General features: G+C 44.8%; 1 protein-coding gene across 1 annotated transcript in view; it reads right to left on the bottom strand.

Moving 5' to 3' along the window:
* apc2 (APC regulator of WNT signaling pathway 2) overlaps positions 1–27095 on the bottom strand; it is a 179320-nt gene that overhangs the window by 100859 nt on the left and 51366 nt on the right. Inside the window, exons 3-5 of the mRNA XM_070860813.1 lie at positions 12170–12362; positions 7883–7991; positions 4030–4143 (exon numbers count right to left, since the gene is read on the bottom strand). Coding sequence (XP_070716914.1) covers positions 4030–4143; positions 7883–7991; positions 12170–12362 — 416 coding nt within the window. The remainder of the gene's footprint in view (positions 1–4029; positions 4144–7882; positions 7992–12169; positions 12363–27095) is intronic.

Raw genomic sequence — 27095 nt, 5'->3', positions numbered from 1 at the left:
CTTACTGAAATGCTGGAACCTGCCCACTGATTAAATATCTTGGCCGATTCTATGTCGTTTTTTGGAAGGAGCTTGCGGGGAAACAGCACAGAGCTAACCTGAATTTGTGCATCTCCTCCTTCTTAGTCAGTCATGACCGGATACCTAAGCTGCCATTATCATTGCAGTAACAATAACTTTGCATAATGCATGTAGCATGTACGCTGGAGAAACTTATGTTGACATAGTCACCCATACGAATGTCTTAAAATTGCATATAAAGAAAGAAGGACTTGCATTTATAGAGCGCCTTTCACGACCACCGGACGTCTCAAAGCGCATACAGCCAATGAAGTACTTTTGGAGTGTAGTCACTGTTGTAATGTGGGAAATGTGGCAGCCAACTTGCACACAGCAATATGCTAATGACCAGATAATCTGTTTTTGTTATGTTGATTGAAGGATAATGGGGATAATGCCCCTGCTCTTATTCGAAATAGTGCCATGGGATCTTTTACGACCACCCGAGAGCAGACGGAGCCTCGGTTTAATGTCTCATCCGAGAGACGGCAGCTCCGACAGTGCAGCACTCCCTCAGTACTGCGCTGAATGTCAGCCTAGATTTCTGTGCTCAAGTTCCTGGTGTGGGAGTCACAAACACAATGCTAGATATTCGTTAGCATCCCGTCTCGGATTCATTTTTCTTCCCTTCAGGTCTGTTATGGTATGCCATTGCCGGCATTGATGATCCAGGAATAATTGAGTGCAACAACATCAACAACTAGTAGTTATATAGCACCTTTAACGTAGTAAAACGACCCAAGGCGCTTCACATGACCGTTACAACATAATATTTGACACTGAGCCACACAAGGAGATATTAGGGCAGATGATCAAAAGCTTGGTCAAAGAGGTAGGTTTTAAGGAGCGTCTTAAAGGAAGAAAGATTGGTAGCGAGGCAGAGGGGTTTTGGGAGGGAATTCCAGAGCTTAGGGCCCAGGCAACAGAAGGCATGGCCACCAATGGTTGAGCAATTAAAATCAGCGATCAGAATTTTTAATTGAGCATTACCATGGAGATCATGGCTAGCCAATTAGAACATTTTCTAACAAACGAATAGTTAGGGAATCTGATACCAGCTTGATCTCTCCCCGGACCCTACTTACTGTGTACATGAGTCAGAAAAAGAGATAGATGCAAGTGGTACCCGACCGGTGAATAAATGATGCACGGTAACTTAACAGCCTAAATTGAAATAAAAACGATACACTCGATTAACTTTTCCCTCTGTGCCTAGACACCGCATCAGTTGGGACACACAGGACTTGCCAGCCTCCGTTAGGTCATACAGTGCCTGGGGCAAATGCACTGTCAAATGCTATCAGACTGTACAAGTGAACATGCAGTGAGTGCACTGATTTGAAAACACCAAGGATGGAAACGCAAGCATGGGGGAGTTCACTTAATGACAATTCCTGACCTTACATCAGGTTTCGTCTGCACTGATTTCAGCGGGGTTTTGACATTGATACTTTCTGCCTTTTTTTTTTGTCTGATGTCGAACTAGCCATTTTCAAAATGCAAGTTGCTCCCCTTCTCTCCAAGTTACAAAATGGAAGATAGACACAGTCTGCAGGAGAGCTGACTGCTGCTGAAAGGATTCCTGCGTGGGGAACAAGTTCAAAGACGTTCATATATTCGGCTTGTCAGATGGAGATGCGCCTTCTGAGGTGCTCCAGAAATTGTCAAGTAGCTGCTGGGTGCGGACAACTCTGTTGCCGCTGATTGCTGAGACACGAGAGAAACCATTGCAAAATGAGTCGTGGGATGAGACGACAGTTCCTTTAATTCAGTCAGAGGCTGGTCGGCAAACTCACGCTCAGAAATTGTGCAACTGCATCAAAGGAAAATAGCACCCTCATCATCATCACCTGAAACGTTAACTCTGCTTCTCTCTCCACAGAGGTTGCCTGACCCGCTGAGATTTCCAGCTTTTATATCAGGGATAATTTCCCTGCTCTTCTGCGAAATAGTACCCTGGGATCGGTTAAATCTACATGAACGAGCTGACAAGGCCTCGGTTTAACATCTCATCCGAGAGCTGGCGCCTCCAACAGTGCAGCACCCCCTCAACACCACACTGGGAGTGTCAGCTGAGATTTATGTGCTCAAATCCCTGGAGTGGGACTTGAACCCACAACCTTCTGGCACAGAGGCGAGAGTGCTGCCCTCTGAGCCACAACTGAATGAGTTTAACAAGGCCCCGGCCCTTTGCCACTAATTGGTTGGCAGAGTGAGAGTGGAAATTCCAAAACAAAATCTTTATTTCCACTCAATGTGACTGTTATAAACAATAATACTCAAACAATGCAATACTCTCATGTACTGGAGGTCCACGGCACTGAATCACAAAATGGAGGTTTGTATTGCAGTTATCTACATGGTAAAGCCCTTAGCTCATCTGTTCCATCGGGTGGGGTGGGGGAGAGTAGGGGAGAGGGGGGGGGGGGTGCGCGGGGGTTCTGAGAGGACCACACCTGGAGCGATTAACTGCAGGATGAGCAATCCCAGACTACTCTTGGGCAGTTCCCAGCAGCCCTTTACAAAATGGTGCTGACCAAAGCCCCGAGAATGGATGACCTGCCTGCCCAGTCCTATTTGAACCTGCATTGTGCTTCTGACCCCAGATCCTTTCCATTTCAAGACCGCCTATTTCCACCTCCGTAACATCGCCCGTCTCCACCCCTGCCACAGCTCATCTGCAGCTGAAAAGCCCACCACGCCTTTGTTACCTCGAGTCTCAATCATCATCATAGGCAGTCCCTCGGAATCGAGGAAGACTTGCTTCTACTCCCAAAGTGAGTTCTCTGGTGGCTGAACAGTTCAATACGAGAGTCACAGACCTTGTCACAGGTGGAACAGACATTCGTCGAGGGAAGGGGGGGGGAGGGGTAGGGTTCCTTCCGCTGTCTGCGCCTGACCTCTTCACGCTCTTTGCGTTGATACTCGAAGTACTCAACGCTCTCCCGGATGCACTTTCTCCACCTCGGGTGGCCTTCGGCCAGGGTCTCCCAAGTGTCAGTGGTGATGTCGCACTTCACCAGGGAGGCTTTGAGGGTGTCCTTGTACCGTTTCCGCTGCCCACCTTTGGCTCGTTTACCATGAAGGAGCTCCGCATAAAGCATTTGCTGAGGGAGTCTCATATCTGGCATGCGAACTATGTGGCCTGCCCAGCGAAGCTCTCAATGTTTTCCTGTTGGCCTCCCACCCTTCACCCTCCAAACATGAGCTCATCCAAAACTCTGCTGCCTGTATCCGAACTCGCACCAGGTCCCGCTCATCCTTCACCCCTGTGCTCGCTGACCTACATTGGCTCCCAGCCCAGCAGCGTCTCAATTTTAAAATTCTCCGCCTTATTTTCAAATCCCTCCATGGTCTCCTCACCCTTCCCTATCTCTGTAACCTTCTCCAGCCCTACAACCCTTGGAGATCTCTGTGCTCCTCGAATCCTGGCTTCTTGCGTGTCCTGATTATAATCGCTCCACCACTGGCGGCTGTGCCTTCAGTTGCCTAGGTCCTAAGCTCTGGAACTCCCTCCTTAAAGCTCTCCGCCTCCCTGCCTTTCTTTCCTCCTTTAAGAAGCTCCTTAAAGCTTACCTCTTTGGCTAAGCCTGTCCTAATATCTCATTATATGGCTCGGTGTCAATTTTGTTTGATAACGCTCCTGTGAAGCGCCTTGGGACGATTTTACGACGTTAAAGGCGCTATATAAATACAAGTTGTTGTTGTTGCCACCTTGGCTGGTGTACTAAGATCTAAGAAGAAGGGCAAGGAAGGTTCTTTACTAATAGTCGAGCTATTCTGGTCCTTTCTCAATTACCACTGAAGGATAAAACCTCTGATCTAAAAAATGTGTATTTTGGCTGATCTGGTCATGGACTCAGCTCCACTTACCCGCCCGCTCCCCATAACCCCTAATTCCCTTATTGGTTAAAAATCTATCTATCTGTATAAGAACATAAGAATTATGTATAAGAACATAGGAATTACCTGTATTCGTTCAGTTGTGTTGTCACTGGTCCCATACCTCTCCTCAATAATGGCTTTGATCTGATGGGCTTCATACTGTAGTTGCTGCCGAATCAAATCCATATGCTTTGAAACCTGCAAGGGGAAAACACAGATACATTTAACAACGAAACCAATGGTGACATTATGGTCCATATGCACAGCTCAGAAAAAGTGTAATTCCATTTATTTTTTTAAAGAGCAGTAAAGGTTATGGGGAGATTTAATAGAGGTATTCAAAATGATGAAGGATTTTGACAGAGTAGACGGGGAGAAACTTTCCACTGGCAGGAAGGTCGATAATAAGAGGAGACAGATTTAAGATCATTGGCGAAGAAATCTGAGGGGAGATGAGGGGGAACTGTTTATGCCGCCGAGTTGTTATGATCTGGAATGCGCTTCCTGAAAGGCCAGGGGAAGCAGAGTCAATAATAGCTTTCAAAAGGGAATTGGATAGAAACGAAAAGGACCAATTTGCAAGGCTATGGGGGAGTGAAACATAGAAACATTGGGCTAGAGTTTCCCTAACTTGTTTTTCTGGCGCCCTCGCCCGAGATGCGTCGTTTTTGTCTGCCTCCAAACGCGCCGAAAAAAGTCGTCGGTATTCTGGCTGCTCCCCAGCCTCTCTTCGGTCGTGGCGCAGCGTGACCCAATGGATTGGGGGCGGAGCCAGGTCCCGCCGCTGAAAACAGTGCCGGGACCTCTGCACATGCGCGCGAGAGTCTGCGCGCATGTGCAGTAGCTCCTGGCAGGCTGTTTCTGTAAACGCGCGCTGCAGGCTGTGTGGGAGGGGCCCGAAGCACGCCAACCGAATGGGCTTCCTCATCGGCAGCCCGCTGCGTTCCTTAAGGTAGGACTTCTATTTTTTATTTGTTATTTACTGATTGATTTGGGTGCTATAGGTGCAGGGTTCCTTCTATTTTTTTATTTGTTATTTATTGTTTGCTTATTACTTTGGTCTTGGTGCTTTAGGTGCAGGGTTCCTTCTATTTTATGTTAATTAATTGCTTATTACTTTTTGTGCTTTGTGGGTGCTTGGTGGTGCTTTAAATGTAGTTACTTGTGCCGATTCCTTAACACTAGGTAAGGTTTGTCTGTGCGGACAGAAGTGGCAACGTATGCTGGCCTAAGTTAGTTTGGAGCAACTATTTGCTGGCCAAACGCCTAAAACGGGTAAGTGGCTGGGAACGCCCCCTTTTGAAAAAAAAACTGAACTTTAAAAAAAACCTAACTAACTCACTTACACTGGCGCAAATTAAATGGCCAGAATTGCAACTAAAAAGATAATTCAGAAAAATCAAGTTGCTCCAAAGAAAAAGGAACAACTCCTGGGAAACTTGGGCCCATAGAAAATAGGAGCAGTAGTAGGCCATTCGGCCCTTTGAGTCTGCACCGCCATTCAATATGATCATGGCTGATCCTCTATCTCAACACCATATTCCTGCTTTTTCCTCATACCCCTTGATGCATTTTGTCTCTAGAAATCTATCTATCTCCCTCTTAAATATATTCAGTGACTTGGCCTCCACGGCCTTCTGTGGTAGAGAATTCCACAGGTTCACTAACGGGATCGTTCTTTCAAAGAGTCTGCACAGGCATGATGGGCCGAATGGCCTCTTTCTGTGCTGTACGTTTCTTTGATTCTACAATTCTCAAGGAAATGCTTTTTTGCGGGGGTTGGGGGGTTGTTCCTGATTGAAATAGGCATTACTCTTTCTTGTATGGTAAATTATAAGAACCTTTTAGCTTGCAAGCTAAAAAATACCGTTACCAAAGAAACATCGCACAAAGACTGCACTGTAAAGGATCGAAAAAACTATGTGAAAAGGGGAGATGTTTATTTGAATGCAATGAGGTCACAGGGTTAGAGTAGATGGCTCAAGGTTACAGGTCTCCTTTGCTTCACCCCATTCCAAAAGAATAAAGCACCTCTATGTGCAAGAGTATGTGAATATTTTCACAGTAAAAGGGGCTTTCTTATCAAAAGCTTTTACTAAACAGGATACAAGATGAAAGTAAATCATCTCTCACCTCTGCTCGTTAACCTCACTTTTTACTTTATGACCCTTCTGGTCTCCCACTCTCTCTATTTAATCAGTGTTACTATGGTTACTGTCTGAATGCTCCTGTCCTGCTCCTTCTGTACCCAAGATTAATCGGCCAACACACTTTTTCCTTCTTTCTGCACCACTCGTGGAATTGAGATCAAGATTCATTGCAAGGTGTGTCCTACTCAATGTTCTAAGATCACAAAGCTACAAAGCTCCTCAGAGCCTATTTACTGGGCCCACCCTCCACCCGGGTGTAACTTAGGTACAGAGGGGTAGACCTTGACTTTGTGCGATAGTGTAAGTCATCCTCGACTCCGAGGGACTGCCTATGAAGAGTATAAAGCAGGGGATAGTGACTCGGCACACTCTTCATCTTCATTTCTGTTGAAGTCAATCGTGAAATATGTAAAACAGCGCAGTATTAACGCCTTTGAAGGATTTAGGGTTTTGCAGTGTTTATGTAACAATATGGACACAGTAGTGTAGTGGTTATGTTACTGGACCAGTAATCCAGAGGCCTGGACTAATGATCTGGAGACATGAGTTCAAATCCCACCATGGCAGCTGGGGAATTTAAATTCAATTAATTAAATAAATTTGGAATTTAAAAGCTAGTGACCATGAAACTACCGGATTGTTGTAAAAACCCAACTGGTTCTTTAGGGAAGGAAAAACCTGCCGTCCTCACCCATTCTGGCCTATATGTGACTCCAGATCCACAGCAATGTGGTTGACTCTTAACTGCCCTCTGAAATGGCCCAGCCAGCCACTCGGTTGTGCTAAACAGTGATGAAACTGCACTGTGGGAGCACCTTCACCACATGAACTGCAGTGGTTCAAGATGGCAGCTCACCACCACCTTCTCATGGGCATTGCCAGTGATGCCCACATCCCGTGAACAAATACATTTTTTGACAATCACGTGGGACACACTGAACTCCTTGCCTACATTCCGATATACGTGAAGCTATGTGCCAGGAATGCTAATTTGGAACATCTATCTCTGTCAGCTCTGACATTGATTATAAACAGGCAGAAAATCGACAAATGAAGCCTGCCGTTACAAATAAAAATACTTGCATTTACATAGCGCCTTTCATGTCCTCAGAATGCCCCAATGCGCTTTTCAGCCAATGAAGTACTTTGTTGCATTGTGGGAAACGCAGCAGCCAATTTGCGCACAGCAAGCCCCCACAAACAGCAATATGATAATGACCAGATAACCTGTTTTTTGCAATGTTGACTGAGGGATAAATATTTGGCCAGGTCCCTGCTGTTCTTCGAAATAGTGCCATGGGATCGTTTACGTCCACCTGAGAGAGCAGACGGGGCCTCGGTTTAACGTCTCATCCGAAAGCCGGCACCTCCGACAGTGCAGCGCTCCCTCAGCACTGCACTGGAGTGGCAGCCTAGGCAACTTCAATTAGTGTCTTTAGTTCCTTTGTGTTGTGTTGTGAACACGATATAAAAGGTTAAATTAATTGATCCCACATTCAAAGTGTGTACAGTTCTAAGATGGTGGGGTGAACCACTGCAACGCTGTTTCTCCGACCCCTCTCAAACGCGGCTCCTTCCTGGGAGGACAGGATCAGTATATTAAACTAAAACATAGTTATTATTTCGGCAGGCAAATTATAGGATATTTGAATGCAATAGCACCTTGTTTGAACCTAACGGCCTTTCCAAGTTCCAACAAGTTTTTATGCTGTTCTTACGATACGCAAGCTTAGAAATGGGGTTGGACTAAGACTCTCGTCCCATGTTTCTGTTCCAGTGATACTCACACTTCTGATTTGTGAGAGTTCATCTGCCCGCCTGCCAAGATTCTGGATCTGAGTACAATAAAAGGCTTTCTCTTTCTCTTCCTTTTCAATCTCAGAAAGCAGCAGTGCCCTGTGCAAGAAGAGATGAGACATCTTAGCGTCAGCAACAAATCAGCAATTTTTCACAGAAGGTCAAACCATTTCTGCTGCCAGTTTTCAGTTCAGTGTAGACGTTCCCTGTGCATCAACGAACTCGTTGCAGCTGGCCATTAAATCCTGTGCTGCCCAGTTATTTTGCTTGTGCTTTGGACTGCTTGGTGTAATGTGTTTGTCTCAAGGGTTCTTTGCTTAAGAATTCATAGCAACACATTGCTATTAAGAACTAGTTGGTTTATTAACAAAGGTTTAACAATCACACTACACATTACCAGTTCACCCACCAGGCTCCTAACCACCTGCCTCATCGTGGATCCCCCGAACCCAACTGGCTGAACATCACATGACTGCCTAAGCCACTCCCAACTTAGGAGGCTGGGTCATTGAATATATTTAAGGTGGAGATAGACAGATTTTTGAGCACGGGCAGGGAAGTGGAGCTGAGCCCAAGATCAGATCAGCCATGATCTTACTGAATGGAAGAGTAGGCTCGAGGGGCCAAATGGCCCACTCCGGCTCCTATTTCTTGTGTTCTACAGCTCTACAAGCCTATGAGCATACTCACAGGTGCCTGGGAACACTTTCAAAACTCGGGTGGATTCTTATTGATATTAGTACAAAGTGGGCGCTCCCACCCTCTCTCCTAAGTATAACATGTTAGGAGATCTCCGAGCAAGGCACCATTGGCACTGCACCCTGGACCCAGGCAGGCAGTATAACTGCAGCCTTAAAGTGCAGTGTTGTCAGGGATTATTTCTCTGCGGGGTGTATCTCATGTGTGTATAGACATTTATATGATTAGCGCCTTCACAAAATGAGATGGGAGAAACTGTTTACAGATATTGCTTTGCCATTGCAATGTCACCCCAATCGAAATACAATTTTGATTCTTCTGCAAGTGTTTTCATCTCGACCACTAAAAATTAAAATCAATAACACGCAATTGTGAATTATGGATCGATGGTGGAACAACCCAGCGTTAATGCAGAATTCTGGAACTGCTTACTCCCAGAGAATAAGCAGAAGAATTCACCACAAGAGATACTGGAAAGGCACAACAGCTGGATCAGTGCCGCAAGAGATGAATATGTTAGGCATTTCAGGCGCGCGTTTCATCAGAACACGCTGTATTTCCTGATGAAGGTTCACAACATGAGGTTCACAAATATTGAGCTACTTATCCACTTTCAGGCGCTGGCTGGTCTGTGGTGCATTTTACAAAACTCTGGAGTGAGAAACAAACCTCATCCCTGTCGCACCCAAAGGGTCATTTTCTAACTTGCCGTTGCTGGTGAGTTCACTGCACATGTCCCAATTTTCAGTGCTTTCAGTGAGTGACCCTCCGTTAGCAGCATGACACGGAAATTTATCAAAAACTCTCTCATCACAGCACCCAATTTCATTTTGAAAGGCCCCTGGTGATGTTGTCTCTATACCTACCCTGTCAAATTATTCTAAACTTTTAGCACCCTTTGTGCAAAGAAGTTAGAAAATAAGAACATAAGAAATAAGAGTAGGCCATTTTGCCTCTCGAGCCTGTTCCGCCATTCAATAAGATCATGGCTGATCTTCCACCTCAACTCCACTTTCCCGCACTATCGCCATAACCCTCGATTCTCATAATATCCAAAAATCTGTCTTGAATATACTCTCAACGACTGAGCCTCCACAGCCCTCTGGGGCAGAGAATTCCAAAGATTCACAACCCTCTGAGTGAAGAAAGTTCTCTTCCTCTCAGTCCTAAATGGCCGACCCCTTATTCTGACACTGTGACCCCTGGTTCTAGACTCCCCAGCCAGAGGAAACATCCTCCCTGCATCTACCCTGTCAAGCCCTGTAAGAATTTTATATGTTTCAATGAGATCACCTCTCGTTCTTCTAAACTCTAGTGAATATAGGCCTAGTCTACTCAATCTCTCCTCATAGGACAATCCCTCTATCCTAGGAATCAGTCTGGTGAACCTTCGTTGTACTCCCTCTAGGGAAAGTATATCCTTCCTTAGGTAAGGAGACCAAAACTGTACACAATACTCTAGGTGCGGTTGCACCAGGGCCCTGCCAGAACCTTACTCATCAGTTCTTGCTAATGCATCTGTTGTAAATCTCCTTTTCCCCTGTTACATCCAATTAGCCTGTCCTACTCTGATAAAGTATTGCGACTCTGCCTATCTAATCCATTTAATATTTTGTCAAACTTCTAGTGCAGAAGGAGGCTATTTGGCTCATTACCCCAATTCCTTCCTCTGACCCTTTAATATTGTCTTTGTGTTTAATGAATTCCCTCTTGAATGTTGCAATTGACTCGACTTCAATTGGCATTTGTGGTACGGCCTTCCATCATCTACAAACCTTTTGCACAAAAAAGTTCCTGCTAACCTCCTATTTTATGATTCTAGTATTCATAGAGCAGGCTCGAAGGGCCGAATGGCCTACACCTGCTCCTATTTCTTATGTTCACACAGCACAAAAAGCTCATTGCAATCTTTTGAAATAGATATTCAATTAGTCCCAGCCCTTTGCTCTTTCCCCCATGTTACCTTTTCAAGTACACATCCAATTCCCTTTTGAAAGTTGCTACTGAATCTGCCTCCTTTCAGGCTATGTATTCCCGATCATAATAATGATTCCTAAATTTATGCCCCCTTGTTACTGATTCACCATCCAATATATTTAATATGTGGCTGAAATCCCGAGGTGGAGATCCCGACAGTTGCACTGGGATCAATGCTCGCTGGTGCTCTCCAGTGCTGAGCACGGCACAGTTGGCGAGGGCAGCAGACGGGCCCTTCATTACCATGAGAGAGGCGGACGTAGGCACCACATCAGGTGCAGGCCTGGCGCTCGCCTGTCCATGAGAGCCAAGAAACTTGGGCACTTGCTCACCATTGGGGGGGGGTGGGGGGAGGGGGGAGATGGTGGCCTGGCTGCTCCTTTCAGGCCCCCTTATTAATCTCCACAAATTACCTCAAAGGTTCTTCAGGGATTCAGACCTCTGCCCTGGTTCAGAGCCCACTGGGGTGGTCCACATCCGCCCTTGCAGAGGCTACTATTCCTCAACTTGGGCTCCTGGCATCAGCTGATACATAGGAACACAAGAATTAGGTGCAGGAGTAGGCCATTCGGCTCCTCGAGCCTGCTCCGCCATTCAATAAAATCATGGCTGATCTTCTACCTCAACTCCACTTTCCTGCACTATCCCCATATTCCTTGATTCTCTTAATATCCAAAAATCTATTGCTCTCTGTCTTGAATATACTCAACGACTGAGCCTCCACAGCCTTCTGGGGTAGAGAATTCCAAAGATTTACCACCCTCTGAGTGAAGAAATTTCTCCTCATCTCAGTCCTAAATGGCCCACCCCTTATTCTGAGATTGTGACCCCCTGGTTCTAGACTCCCCAGCCAGGGGGAAACATCCTCCCTGCATCTACCCTGTCAAGCCCTGTAAGAATTTTTTAATGTTTCAATGAGATCACCTCTCATTCTTCTAAACTCTAGAGAATATAGGCCTAGCCTACTCAATCTCTCCTCATAGGACAATCCCCCAAATCCAGGAATCAGTCTGGCAAACCTTTGTTGCACTCCTTCTTAGGCAAGTATATCTTTCCTAAGGTAAGGAGACCAAAACTGTACACAATACTCCAGGTGTGGTCTCACCAAGGGCCTACATAATTGCCATCATACCTGATACGCCAAGTCCTGTTTGAGTCAAAGGCACATGAGCTTCCAGATTAGTGACTGCCCACTCCTGGGTCCGCCCTCTCATCCTTATTTACCTGGCAAGGTGCAGACAGAGATTCCTCTGTTTCAGGGAAGGGGCCAGCAATTCCTTCCAGGGATACAACGCCAGACCAGAGCAACCCCACAAGAAATTTGGGGGCCCTATACCTCATTGTACCAACCCTTTAATCACCTTTCCTCTAAATTGCACAGTGTGAGTTTCTCTAATCTTCTCAGTTTTTTAAATTTTTAATCCCAGATTTCCAGCGTTCCCAGTTTTTTTTTTCTTTGCATTTCACTTGAATATCTTGGTGACTTCTGGGCCTTCTTTTCAACAGAAGAAAGACCATCTTAACTCATTCACACTTACAGTAACTTTGAAACTCGGCATCTCACAGTGACTGCTCTCCCCTAATGCTGTTAAGGGAATTACCTTTCTTCAGTAAGTTCCTCCAGGCGCCCCACACTGCCACACATCACTGGCGAGTAATCTTGGATCTGTCGTACTTCAGGGTGCACTTGGTTACTTTCTGCTCTCTGGTCCAGTACAGACTCTCCTTGTCCTGAGCACACCATGTTTGATTGCCACTTTATGTCACATAGATTGGCAACATCCGTGTTCAACTCTGCGGAAGGAAACAGAAGAGTATTTGACCATGATTCCTGTTGTATTGAGAAACATAAGGGTATAGTGTATCTGCTTCATTGGTTCTTCGCTTAAGAATTCACAGCTACACATTTGCTGTAAAAAAAACTAGCTGGTTTATCAGCAAAGGTTTAACAATCAAACTGAACACTACCAGTTCATCCACCAGGCTCACAACTGCACGCCTCATCGTGGGGAACGTGAACTCAATTAACCGGGGTTTTATTGAGTCGTGTGAACATCACGTGACTGGTTAAGCCACTAACAGTGCAACAGCTCCACAAACCTGTGAGCATACATTACAATAAGCTTACTTACGAACATGCCATTCAACTCAACAAGCCAGCTTGTTCCATAATCACCCCTGCGTCGCTGAATCCTTTCTCTCTGCAACTCTCCACTTTAGTGACTTGCCCTTGTAACCTGTCTCACAAATCCATTGCTCTGTGGTTTTTGAATTTTCAACTTGAGTTTGAAAAAATCTGGGCTGAGACTCCCAGTGTAGAACTGAGGGAGCGCTGCACTGTCGGAGGTGCCGTCTTACGTTAAACCGAGGCCCCGACCACTCTCTCAGGTGGACGTACAGGATCCCATGGCCTATTTCGAAGAAGGGAGTTCCAAGTACAACAAAGCTGGGTGGTCCATACAACGCCGATAGCTGGGGAACTGTGTATGATGGTCTATAGGATCTAAATTGAGGTTGAAAAATATTTTGTGAAGGAAAAATAGTAGAGGAGGATGTTAACTGTACATAAATGGGCAGATATGAAGGGAATTGGCAAGACTGATATGAACATAAAAAATAGAAGCAGGTGGAGGCCATACTACCCCTCGAGCCTGCTCTGCCATTCTGGAGTTTCAGCCTTGATTTTTGTGCTCAAGTCTCCAGAATGGGACTTGAACCCACAACCATCTGACACAGAGGAAAGAGAGAGTGCTACCTGTTGTGTATTGCTCTGGTACATTAAATGTATGATAAGTACAATGGTGCACCACAGAGGGCGCTGTGGTGGGAGACCTGAAAGTACCTGCACGAGGCAGTATAAAAGGCTGCCCCCCACATCTGTGGAGCACTCTGGAGCTGTTCAATAAAGAACCACAGTCACAGCAGTTAGATCAACACCAGACCGTGTGGAGTCAGTGATTTGTGTGCTACATACATCACATTACCCACTGAGCCACAGCTGGAATTGTGGAAGAGGAAAAACTGTGCAACGTTTTGTGCCACACAATGGAGAGGACATTTCCAAGGAGTCACTGTAACCTTCGTTGCTTCAGGTCACCATTAAATTATCAGCAAGAAACCACTTATCACGCATAACATAAATGCACCTAGAAGCCCAATGATCCACTGAAAGGGCACCCCTGGTGTATAATAGAATTCTCTGGATGATCGAGTGCCCAAGGAAGTTTGAAATTAACTTCTGTTACGTGTGAAATAAACTAACAAATCTCATGTGGAAATGCTTTTGGTAAATCAGGTGATTGTGTTTTTTTGTAAGGGCAGGATTGTTATGCCGTTGTAATATCTGTAGCTCCACACTGTGGACTCCTGTGGCACTGCAGCCAGTGCTTCTTATAATAAAGCAACCAGGTCACCTGACTGGTGACTTCTGGAAGATTTTGCCATCTTAAGGCTGTGTGTGCTGTGAGCTCCAGAAAATATCACAATGGCGGCGAAGATGGGATTAAGCGGAAAAAACAAAGCTCCAATTTTTGTTGGTGGAGGATGCAGCCAGCCGACAGAGAGATTTTGAGAGCTTCTCTTTTTTGATTAACAGCTACAAATCCGAGGTAAATTACAAACGCACTTGTTTGAATTGCCAGAGTCCAGATGGCCATGCCTATGGGGATAATAGGGCATCGGGGGGAATTTCAACGCGACCGTGAAAGTTTCAGAGCATATGTGGAGTGGCTAAAAATGTTTTTCACCACAAATAATATCATCGAAGTCCCCAATGATGAAAACCATAACCAGGTGGTGTTGGAACGACAAAGGGCTATTTTCTTAACTGAAGCAGGGTCCGAGATGTATGAAACCTTGAAAAATTTGCTTGTGCCTGACAAGCCAAAGGACACAACTCTTAAGCAGATAGAATAGCACTACAGCCCCAAGCCCTTGGAAATTGCTAAAAGTTATCATTTCGGAATACGAGATCAGTTAACCAAAGAAATTATCAGTGAGTACATTGTAACATTAAAAAAGCTATCTATTCACTGTAATTTCGGAAACTTTCAGGACCAAGCATTGCGTCACCGCTTTGTTTGTGGGTTGAAAAATGATGCGATCAGAAGAAGTTATTGACTTTTGATTTAGCTTGTCAGACAGCTATGTCAATGAACATGGCCGACCAATATTCCCGAGAATTTCATGCTATTTTCAGTCGTCAGACAACCGAGGTGAATCGCCTGCAGGTTAAAAGTAAAAGGCAGTTGGGCCCCAAAGTCTCAGAAACTGGCAATGGTAACAGAGCATTGAAGTCGGGCTATCGGTGCCTGGGACAACACACTGCTCAAAGTTATCCATATGTGAAGGCAGAGTGTTTCTTCTGCTGGAAAACTGGGCACCTTGCGAAGGTATGCTGACTGAAGGGTAAACCAGCTTTCAAAGCTATGAGTAGAAATCCCCAGAGACTACATAGTATGGAAGAAAAACAACAGGACGAGGAGATGTTAGAGCTAAACATCATCAGGAGCACGAAGTTAACTGACAGCAATTCAAAAAGTATCATAATCCACATAGAAGTTGCAGGAATCAAGCTACCCATGGAAATCGACACTAGTACATCCGTGAGTGTAGTACCGGAGTCGCTATTCCTCGACAAATTGCGTGATTTCCCATTGGAGAAATTCAAGAAAGAGCTGCAAGGCTATTCGGGAAAGAACATTCCTGTGGTAGGACATATTACCGTACCGGTGAAATACAAGGATCAAATTCAGAGCTTGCCTCTAATAGTAGTGGCAGGAGACAAGCCTGCCTTACTAGAAAGAAATTGGTTGGGATCACTGAAGCTGGATTGGAGTTAGATTTTTCGTGTTGAAATGAGATTTGCATCAAAGGATGATGTCATCAAGAATTATCCGAAGGTGTTCTTCAAAACGGGCAGTCCGATCCAAGGCTTCAAGGCGAGTGTCAGGGTACAGAAGGATGCTAGATCGGTTTACTGCAAGCCACGTTCCATACCATATGCACTCAAGGAGAAAGTTGAGCAAGAACTCAAAAGACTAGAGACTGAGAACATTATTTCTAAGATAGATAATTGGGCTACACCCATTGTTGTTGTACCTAAGTCCGATGGTAAGGTAAGATTGTGTGGTGGTTATAAAGTAACCATAAACCAGGTTCTTGAGGGTAATGTCCCCAATATATTGCCAAATGTATAAGATTTGTTCACAACACTGATAGGTGGTCAGATCTTCTCAAAGTTAGATCTTACGAATGCCTACTTACAGCTTGAACTAGATGAGGAGTCCAAGCCATGCTTGACTATAAATACTCATCTAGACCTTTATCAGTTTAATAGGCTACAATTTAGAGTGTCTTCTGCCCCTGCCATATTCCAAGGGGTGATGAACCAGATTTTGCAAGGTATTGAAGGGGTAGTATGTTATTTAGATGACATACTAATTTCAGCACCAAATAGGCAAATTCATAATAACATATTGAATGAAGTCCTCAAATGATTAGAGAAGCACAGAGTACGCGTGTCTGCTCGCAAGTGTGAGTTATTTCAAAACTCAGTGCAGTACTTAGGGTACAGAGTAGACAAAGATGGTTTACATCCAACTAAGGGAAAGCTGGATGCAATCAGAAATGCACCCACTCCCAAGAATGTCACTGAACTTCGATGATTTTTGGGTCTTTTGGAACTATTATGGGAAGTTCCTACCAAATTTGGCTACAGTATTACATCCACTGAATGAACTATTAAAAAAATAGGTCCATTGGAAGTGGTCAGAAGAATGCGATACAGCATTCAAGGAGTGTAAAAGCAAATTGGTAGAGAGCACCATGTTAATTCACTATGACGTATCGAAGGAGATCAAGCTAGCATGTGATACCTCTCCGTATGGAATTGGGGCAGTGATCTCTCATGTATTACGTAGTGGGGAGGAGAGACCAATTGCTTTTGCTTCACATACTCTCAGTGCCAGTGAGCGTAATTATGTGCAAATTGAAAGGGAAGCTTTGGCATTAATTTTTAGGGTCAAGAAGTTCCACAAATACTTGTATGGGAATTAAGGGTTACGGGGAGCGGGTGGGTAAGTGGAGCTGAGTCCACGGCCAGATCAGCCATGATCTTATTGAATGGCGGAGCAGGCTCGAGGGGCTAGATGGCCTACTCCTGTGCCTAATTCTTATGTTTTTATGTTCTTATGTTCTTATGTCATAAGTTTACCATTATTATGGACCATAAGCCCCTGACAGCAATCCTCCATCCAAAGTCTCCAGTTCCAACATTAGCTGCAGCCCGAATGCAGAGATGGGCTTTGATTTTGTCAGCATATACATATGATATTGAATACAGATTATCAGCTGATCATAGTAATGCTGATGCAATGTCTAGATTGCCTTCCCCATCACACCTGATAGGGAAGAAGTGTTCTATTTTTCATACATGGATGAACTGCCAGTCACAGCTGAAGAGATTGGTAGAGCAACCAAAAGTGACCTAATTATGTCAAAGATGTATGATTATATTGCAAATGGATGGCCAAACCAGGTAACAGACAAGGATATTCATCCATTCTTCATTTGTAGGAATGAATTACCAGTCAATAAAGATTTTATCATGTGGGGTGCAAGAGTGGTTATACCAAATAAATTCAGGTCCAAATTATTAGGAGACCTCCATGACCAGCACCTGGGAATGTGCTTGACCAAGAGTTTTGCACGCAGTTACTTATGGTGGCCATGTCTTGATAAAGATATAGAGTACATCATCAGTCAGTGTACGACATGTCAATCGGTAAGCAAGCAACCACCATCAGTACCATTACAGCCATGGAAATGGTCTCCCAGGGTGTGGCAAAGGCTACATATCGATTTTCCTGAGCGAGGACAACAATTGTTCATTTTGATTGATAGTCATTCAAAGTGGGTTGAGGTGTTTCCAATATGGAAAATAACAACAAGCAAAACATTAGACATTTTACGAAGATTATTTTCTTCATTTGTCCTCCCAGAAGAAATTGTTTCTGATAATGGATCACAGTTTCGTTCAGAAGAATTTGCACAGTTCACGAGCAAAAATGGTGCGAAACATACCAAGCTTCCACCGTACTATCCTGCTTCAAATGGTGCAGCAGAGCGCACTGTACAAATTGTAAAACATGCCCTCATCAAACAGATGTTGGATCCAAATCCAAAGAAACGACAGTTGTCATTGGACTACAAATTGGTTAATTTCCTAATTACGTATTGTAATACTCCTCACACAACTACTGGTAGAACACCAGCAGAGTTGTTTCTCAAACGACAGCCATGAACCAGATTCTCTTTGTTAAAACCAAACTTGGCACAGTCCGTAGAAGAGACACAATTAAGACAGAAAGAGAATCATGATAGTGGTAGAGTAAAAGGGAGAAGTGTGAAATTAAGTCAGAAGGTGAAAGTGAAGAACCATCACCATAACCGGTTGAAGTGGTTACTCGGAAGAGTGGTGACAATATGTGGTCCTCGCACATATTTGGTCATGATGTTTGATCATGGACAGGTTAGGTTTGTTCACATTGATGATATTTTACCTACAGACATGGAAGTCGTTGAAGGTGGGAATGATTTAATTATTTCTGACTCATCAGATAGTTTTGCCACACCAGTAGCATATCCTACATCCAATGTTCTGGAAACAAATCCAAGAGAAAGTCAGAATTTAAGTCTGAGTCTGAGTCAGGCAAACAAACAGCCTGAAGTTAGAGAGAGTTCAATTGGAAATTAAGGGCATCCCTTGGAGGAAAACTTTCCTCAGGATCAGCCTCAAATGAGTATAAATTCAACACCATGTTTGGAAGGTTCTGTTCGAGAGCAAAGGTATCCTCTTCGAAACAGAAAAAAAGTGGTTAAGCTTGATTTGTAAATATGGCAAAATAAGTCCATATCCTTGTATTATGTATTGCCATGCAAGTTATGTATGATGATTGTTTGTTATAATTACTTCTTCATTAAGGAGGGAGAAGTGTAATGTCTGTAGTTCCACACTGTGGACTCCTGTGGCACTGCAGCCAGTGCTGTTTATAATAAAGGGACCAGGCCACCTGACTGGTGACTTCTGGATGATTCTGCTATCTTAAGGCTGTGTGTGCTGTGATCTCCCTGAAAATATCACAACTGTGTAAAATGCAACAACAACAACTCGTACTTATATAACAGCTTTAACTTAGTAAAACATCTCAAGGCGCTTCACAGGAGCGTTATCAAACAAAATTTGACACCGAGCCACATTTTGGTTTCCATGTTTACCAAAGGATATACTTGCTTTGGAGGCAGTTCAGAGAAGGTTCACGAGGTTGATTCCGGGGATAATGGGGTTGACTTATGAGGAAAGGTTGAGTAGGTTGGGCCTCTACTCATTGGAATTCAAAAGAATGAGAGGTGATCTTATTGAAACGTATAAGATTATGAGGGGGCTTGACAGGGTGGATGCAGAGAGGATGTTTCCACTGGTGGGGGAGACTAGAACTAGAGGGCATGATCTTAGAATAAGGGGCTGCCCATTTAAGACAGAGATGAGGAGAAATTTCTTCTCTCAGAGGATTGTAAATCTGTGGAATTCGCTGTCTCAGAGAGCTGTGGAAACTGGGACATTGAATAAACTTAAGACAGAAATAGACAGTTTCTTAAACGGTAAGGGGATAAGGGGATATGGGGAGCGGGCAGGGAAGTGGAGCTGAGTTCATGATCAGATCAGCCATGATCTTATTAAATGACGGAGCTGGCTCGAGGAGCTGAACGGCCTACTCCTGCTCCTATTTCTTATTTTCTTATAAGGAGGTATTAGGGCAGATGACCAAAAGCTTGGTCAAAGAGGTAGGTTTTAAGGAGTGTCTTGAAGAAGGAAAGAGAGGTAGCGAGGCAGAGAGGTTTAGGGAGGGAGTTCCAGAGCTTAGGGCCTTGACAGCTGAAGACACGGTCGCCAGTGGTTGAGCGATTAAAATCAGGATGCTCAAGAGGCCAGAATTAGAGGAGCGCAGACATCTCGTAGGGCTTAGGGCTGTTGGAGATTACAGAGAAAGGGAGGGGCGAGGCCATAGAGGGATTTGAAAACAAGGATGAGAATTTTGAAATGGAGGCATTGCTGAACTGTGAGCCAATGTAGGTCAGCGAGCACAGGGGTGATGGGTGAATGGGACTTGGTGCGAGTTAGGACACGGGCAGCCGAGTTTTGGATGATCTCAAGCCTCAAGAGGGTGGAATGTGGGAGGCCAGCCAGGAGTGCGTTGGAATAGTCAAGTCTAGAGTTAACATAGGCTTGGATGAGGGCTTCAGCAGTGGATGAGCTGAGGCAGGGGGCAGCGTCAGGCGATGCTACGGCAGCTTTATGATGCAGATATGTGGTCGGAAGCTCAGCTCAGGATCAAATATGACACCAAGGTTGCGAAGATGCGGTGTATTATTCTGCTGCCGAGGTTAAGTTGTGTTTAACTGGCTTTTCCCTTTATGGTCACAAAGTCTAAGCGCTGTAAATAGGCACATCCTGAGGCCAATTAAAGGTGTAATGCTACTTGTGAGGGAAGCTAGCAGATTGTTTGTAAATCTCTGGCACTGGGTCAGAAGAATCCAGCATAAGCAGCTGTTTCTCGTCCTCTACTTTTTTCATGTAAATAGCACGACACTTTGAAGGGCGACATCAGGAGTGAAATTTAACGGTAGTTGGGGCTTCGGGTCAGGGATCAGTGGAGGTGCCAGTATCGACATACCTATATATAGGTGCCAGTATCGATCTACCTATATATAGAGCATTCTGGAGAGGGAGGGTGAACAGCCAGTTATCATGGTACATGTAGGTACCAACGATATAGGTAAGAAGTGGGAAGAGGTCCTTCAAGCTGAATTTAGGGAGCTAGGAGTTAAATTAAAAAGTAGGACCTCAAAGGTAGTAATCTCTGGATTGCTACCAGTGCCACGTGCTAATCAGAGTAGAGGGAGCAGGATAGTTAGAATAAATACGTGGCTTGAGCAGTGGTGCAAGAGAGAGGGATTCAAATTCCTGGGACATTGGAACCAGTTCTGGGGGAAGTGGGACCTGTACAAAAGGGACGGTCTGCACTTGAGCAGGACTGGAACTGATGTCCTAGGGGTAACATTTGCTAATGCAGTTTGGAAGTGTTTAAACTAATATGGCAGGGGGATGGGAACCTATGCAGCGAAATAGGGCGAAGTAATATGGAGTCAGAAACAGATGGTAGAAAGGTAAAAAGCAATAGTGGAAGGCCGAGTAAACAAAGGCAAGAAATAAAAAGGGCCACACTACATCATAATTCTAAAAGGACAAAGGATGTTAAAAAATCAGGCTGAAGGCTTTGTGTCTTAATGCAAGGAGTATCCGTAATAAGGTGGATGAATTAACTGTGCAAATAGATGTTAACAGATATGATGTGATTGGGATTACAGAGACATGGCTCCAGGATGATCAGGGCTGGGAACTAAACATCCATGGATATTCAACATTCAGGAAGGATAGAATAAAAGGAAAAGGAGGTGGGGTAGCATTGCTGGTTAAAGAGGAGATTAATGCAATAGTTAGGAAGGACATTAGCTTGGATGATGTGGAATCTAAAGGCTCAGCAGTCGGGCAGTCCGGGGAGCGTCGAGAGAGGCGAGGCTTGTACAGCTCCAGCTAGGAGAGAAAGCAAAAAAGAAGTAGAAAGAAATCAAAAGGTGACGTCACAGCCAAGGGGGTAAGTGATTGGCTGGCGATTGGTGAGTAGCTTTTCTTTTTCTTTTTTATATCAGTCAGTAACTTTTAACATTGTTGTTGTCAATTTAAGGGTATCTAAGGGTTAAGTCATGGCAGGAGAGCTCGGTCACATGATATGCTCCTCCTGTACCATGTGGGAACTCAGGGATGACGCCAGTGTTCCTGACGACTACGTGTGCGGGAAGTGTATCCGCCTCCAGCTCCTGAAGGACCGCGTTGCAGAGTTGGAGCTGAGGGTGGATTCACTCTGGAGCATCCACGATGCTGAGAATGATGTGAGTAGCACGTGTAGCGAGTTGGTCTTATCGCAGGTGAAGGGTCCACAGCCAGATAGGGAATGGAAGACCAGCAGGAAGAGCAGTGCAAGGAAAGTAGCGCAGGGGTCGCCTGCGGTCATCCCCCTGCAAAACAGATACACCGTTTTGAGTACTGTTGAGGGGGATGACTCATCAGGGGAAGGCAGAAGCAGTCAAGTTCATGGTACCGTGGCTGGCTCTGTTGCATAGGAGGGCAGGAAAAAGAATGGGAGAGCAATAGTGATCGGGGATTCAATTGTGAGGGGAATAGATAGGCATTTCTGCGGCCACAACCGGGACTCCAGGATGGTATGTTGCCTCCCTGGTGCAAGGGTCAAGGATGTCTCGGAGCGGGTGCAGGACATTCTAAAAAGGGAGGGAGAACAGCCAGTTGTCGTGGTGCACATTGGTACCAATGACATAGGTAAAAAAAGGGATGAGGTCCGACAAAACGAATTTAAGGAGCTAGGAGCTAAATTAAAAAGTAGGACCTCAAAAGTAGTAATCTCGGGATTGCTACCAGTGCCATGTGCTAGTCAGAGTAGGAATCGCAGGATAGCGCAGATGAATACGTGGCTTGAGCAGTGGTGCAGCAGGGAGGGATTCAAATTCCTGGGGCATTGGAACCGGTTCTGGGGGAGGTGGGACCAGTACAAACCGGACGGTCTGCACCTGGGCAGGACCGGAACCAATGTCCTAGGGGGAGTGTTTGCTAGTGCTGTTGCGGAGGAGTTAAACTAATATGGCAGGGGGATGGGAACCAATGCAGGGAGACAGAGGGAAACAAAAAGGAGACAAAAGCAAAATACAGAAAGGAGATAAGGAAAAGTGGAGGGCAGAGAAACCCAAGGCAAAGAACAAAAAGGGCCACGGTGCAGCAAAATTCTAAAAGGACGAAGGGTGTTAAAAAAACAAGCCTGAAGGCTTTGTGTCTTAATGCAAGGAGTATCCGTAATAAGGTGGATGAATTAACTGTGCAAATAGATGTTAACAAATATGATGTGATTGGGATTACGGAGACGTGGCTCCAGGATGATCAGGGCTGGGAACTCAACATCCACGGGTATTCAACATTCAGGAAGGATAGAATAAAAGGAAAAGGAGGTGGGGTAGCATTGCTGGTTAAAGAGGAGATTAATGCAATAGTTAGGAAAGACATTAGCTTGGATGATGTGGAATCTATATGGATAGAGCTGCAGAACACCAAAGGGCAAAAAACATTAGTGGGAGTTGTGTACAGACCTCCAAACAGTAGTCGTGGTGTTGGGGAGGGCATCAAACAGGAAATTAGGGGTGCATGCAATAAAGGTGCAGAAATTATAATGGGTGACTTTAATATGCACATAGATTGGGCTAGCCAAACTGGAAGCACTACGGTAGAGGAGGATTTCCTGGAGTGCAGAAGGGATGGTTTTCTAGACCAATATGTCGAGGAACAAACTAGGGGGGAGGCCATCTTAGACTGGGTGTTGTGTAATGAGAGAGGATTAATTAGCAATCTCGTTGTGCGAGGCCCCTTGGGGAAGAGTGACCATAATATGGTGGAATTCTACATTAGGATGGAGAATGAAACAGTTAATTCAGAGACCATGTTCCAAAGCTTAAAGAAGGGTAACTTTGAAGGTATGAGGCATGAATTGGCTAGGATAGATTGGCAAATGATACTTAAGGGGTTGACTATGGATGGGCAATGGCAGACATTTGAGACCGCATGGATGAAATACAACAATTGTACATTCCTGTCTGGCGTAAAAATAAAAAAGGGAAGGTGGCTCAACCGTGGCTATCAAGGGAAATCAGGGATAGTATTAAAGTCAAGGAAGTGGCATGCAAATTGGCCAGAAATAGCAGCGAACCTGGGGACTGGGAGAAATTTAGAACTCAGCAGAGGAGGACAAAGGGTATGATTAGGGCAGGGAAAATGGAGTACGAGAAGAAGCTTGCAGGGAACATTAAGACGGATTGCAAAAGTTTCTATAGATATGTAAAGAGAAAAAGGTTAGTAAAGACAAACGTAGGTCCCCTGCAGTCAGAATCAGGGGAAGTCATAACGGGGAACAAAGAAATGGCAGACCAATTGAACAAGTACTTTGGTTCGGTAGTCACTAAGGAGGACACAAACAACCTTCCGGATATAAAAGGGGTCAGAGGGTCGAGTAAGGAGGAGAAACTGAGGGAAATACTTATTAGTCGGGAAATTGTGTTGGGGAAATTGATGGGATTGAAGACCGATAAATCCCCAGGGCCTGATGGACTGCATCCCAGAGTACTTAAGGAGGTGGCCTTGGAAATAGCGGATGCATTGACAGTCATTTTCCAACATTCCATTGACTCTGGATCAGTTCCTATCGAGTGGAGGGTAGCCAAAGTAACCCCACTTTTAAAAAAAGGAGGGAGAGAGAAAACAGGGAATTATAGACCGGTCAGCCTGACCTCAGTAGTGGGTAAAATGATGGAATCAATTATTAAGGATGTCATAGCAGCGCATTTGGAAAGAGGTGACATGATAGGTCCAAGTCAGCATGGATTTGTGAAAGGGAAATCATGCTTGACAAATCTTCTGGAATTTTTTGAGGATGTTTCCAGTAAAGTGGACAAGGGAGAACCAGTTGATGTGGTATATTTGGACTTTCAGAAGGCTTTCGACAAGGTCCCACACAAGAGATTAATGTGCAAAGTTAAAGCACATGGGATTGGGGGTAGTGTGCTGACATGGATTGAGAACTGGTTGTCAGACAGGAAGCAAAGAGTTGGAGTAAATGGATACTTTTCAGAATGGCAGGCAGTGACTAGTGGGGTACCGCAAGGTTCTGTGCTGGGGCCTCCGTTGTTTACACTGTACATTAATGATTTAGACGAGGGGATTAAATGTAGTATCTCCAAATTTTCAGATGATACTTAGTTGGGTGGCAGTGTGAGCTGCGAGGAGAATGCTATGAGGCTGCAGAGTGACTTGGATAGGTTAGGTGAGTGGGCAAATGCATGGCAGATGAAGTATAATGTGAATAAATGTGAGGTTATCCACTTTGGTGGTAAAAACAGAGAGACAGACTATTATCTGAATGGTGACAGATTAGGAAAAGGGGAGGTGCAACGAGACCTGGGTGTCATGGTACATCAGTCATTGAAGGTTGGCATGCAGGTACAGCAGGTGGTGAAGAAAGCAAATGGCATGTTGGCCGTCAAAGTGAGGGGATTTGAGTACAGGGGCAGGGAGGTGTTACTACAGTTGTACAGGGCCTTGGTGAGGCCACACCTGGAGTATTGTGTACAGTTTTGGTCTCCTAACTTGAGGAAGGACATTCTTGCTATTGAGGGAGTGCAGCGAAGGTTCACCAGACTGATTCCCGGGATGGTGGTACTGACCTATCAAGAAAGACTGGATCAACTGGGCTTGTATTCACTGGAGTTCAGAAGAATGAGAGGGGACCTCATAGAAACGTTTAAAATTCTGATGGGTTTAGACAGGTTGGATGCAGGAAGAATGTTTCCAATGTTGGGGAAGTCCAGAACCAGGGGTCACAGTCTAAGGATAAGGGGTAAGCCATTTTGGACCGAGATGAGGAGAAACTTCTTCACCCAGAGAGTGGTGAACCTGTGGAATTCTCTACCACAGAAAGTAGTTGAGGCCAATTCACTAAATATATTCAAAAGGGAGTTAGATGAAGTCCTTACTACTAGGGGGATCAAGGGGTATGGCGAGAAATCATACCCCTTGAATTTGCATGTTCAGCCATGAACTCATTGAATGGTGGTGCAGGCTCGAAGGGCCGAATGGCCTACTCCTGCACCTATTTTCTATGTTTCTATGTTTCTAATCTATATGGGTAGAGCTGCAGAACACCAAAGGGCAAAAAACGTTAGTGGGAGTTGTGTACAGACCTCGAAACAGCAGTAGTGTTGTTGGGAAGGGCATCAAACAGGAAATTAGGGGTGCATGCAATAAAGGTGCAGCAGTTATAATGGGTGACTTTAATATGCACATAGATTGGGCTAACCAAACTGGAAGCAATACGGTGGAGGAGGATTTCCTGGAGTGCATAAGGGATGGTTTTCTAGACCAATATGTCGAGGAACCAACTAGGGGGGAGGCCATCTTAGACTGGGTGTTGTGTAATGAGAGAGGATTAATTAGCAATCTTGTTGTGCGAGGCCACTTGGTAAAGAGTGACAATAATATGGTGGAATTCTACATTAGGATGGAGAATGAAACAGTTAATTCAGAGACCATGGTCCAGAACTTGAAGAAGGGTAACTTTGAAGGTATGAGGCGTCAATTGGCTAGGTTAGATTAGCGAATGATACTTAAGGGGTTGACTGTGGATGGGCAATGGCAGACATTTAGAGACCGCATGGATGAACTACAACAATTGTACATCTCTGTCTGGTGTAAAAATAAAAAAGGGAAGGTGGCTCAACCGTGGCTATCAAGGGAAATCAGGGATAGTATTGAAGCCAAGGAAGTGGCATACAAATTGGCCAGAAATAGCAGTGAACCCAGGGACTGGGAGAAATTTAGAACTCAGCAGAGGAGGACAAAGGGTTTGATTAGGGCAGGGAAAATAGAGTACGAGAGGAAGCTTGCAGGGAACATTAAGACGGACTGCAAAAGTTTCTATAGATATGTAAAGAGAAAAAGGTTAGTAAAGATAAACTTAGGTCCCCTGCAGTCAGAATCAGGGGAAGTCATAACTGGGAACAAAGAAATGGCAGACCAATTGAACAAGTACTTTGGTTCAGTATTCACTAAGGAGGACACAAACAACCTTCCGGATATAAAAGGGGTCAGAGGGTCTAGTAAGAAGGAGAAACTGAGAGAAATCTTTATTAGTTGGGAAATTGTGTTGGGGAAATTGATGGGATTGAAGGCCGATAAATCCACAGGGCCTGATGGACTGCATCCCAGTGTACTTAAGGAGGTGGCCTTGGAAATAGCGGATGCATTGACAGTCATTTTCCAACATTCCATAAACTCTGGATCAGTTCCTATGGAGTGGAGGGTAGCCAAAGTAACCCCGCTTTTTAAAAAAGGAGGGAGAGAGAAAACAGGGAATTATAGACCGGTCAGCCTGACATCAGTCGTGGATAAAATGATGGAATCAATTATTAAGGATGTCATAGCAGCGCATTTGGAAAGAGGTGACATGATAGGTCCAAGTCAGCATGGGTTTGTGAAAGGAAAATCATGCTTGGCAAATCTTCTGGAATTTTTTGAGGATGTTTCCAGTAGAGTGGACAAGGGAGAACCAGTTGATGTGGTGTATTTGGACTTTCAGAAGGCTTTCGACAAGGTCCCACACAAGAGATTAATGTGCAAAGTTAAAGCACATGGGATTGGCGTTAGTGTGCTGACATGGATTGAGAACTGGTTGTCAGACAGGAAGCAAAGAGTAGGAGTAAATGGGTACTTTTCAGAATGGCAGGCAGTGACTAGTGGGGTACCGCGAGGTTCTGTGCTGGGGCCCCAGCTGTTTACATTGTACATTAATGATTTAG

The sequence above is a fragment of the Pristiophorus japonicus genome, chromosome 18 (assembly GCF_044704955.1).
Source record: "Pristiophorus japonicus isolate sPriJap1 chromosome 18, sPriJap1.hap1, whole genome shotgun sequence".
NCBI lineage: Eukaryota > Metazoa > Chordata > Chondrichthyes > Pristiophoridae > Pristiophorus > Pristiophorus japonicus.
The sequence above is the reverse complement of the archived record's forward strand: the minus strand, read 5'-3'. Positions and strand labels throughout refer to the sequence as shown.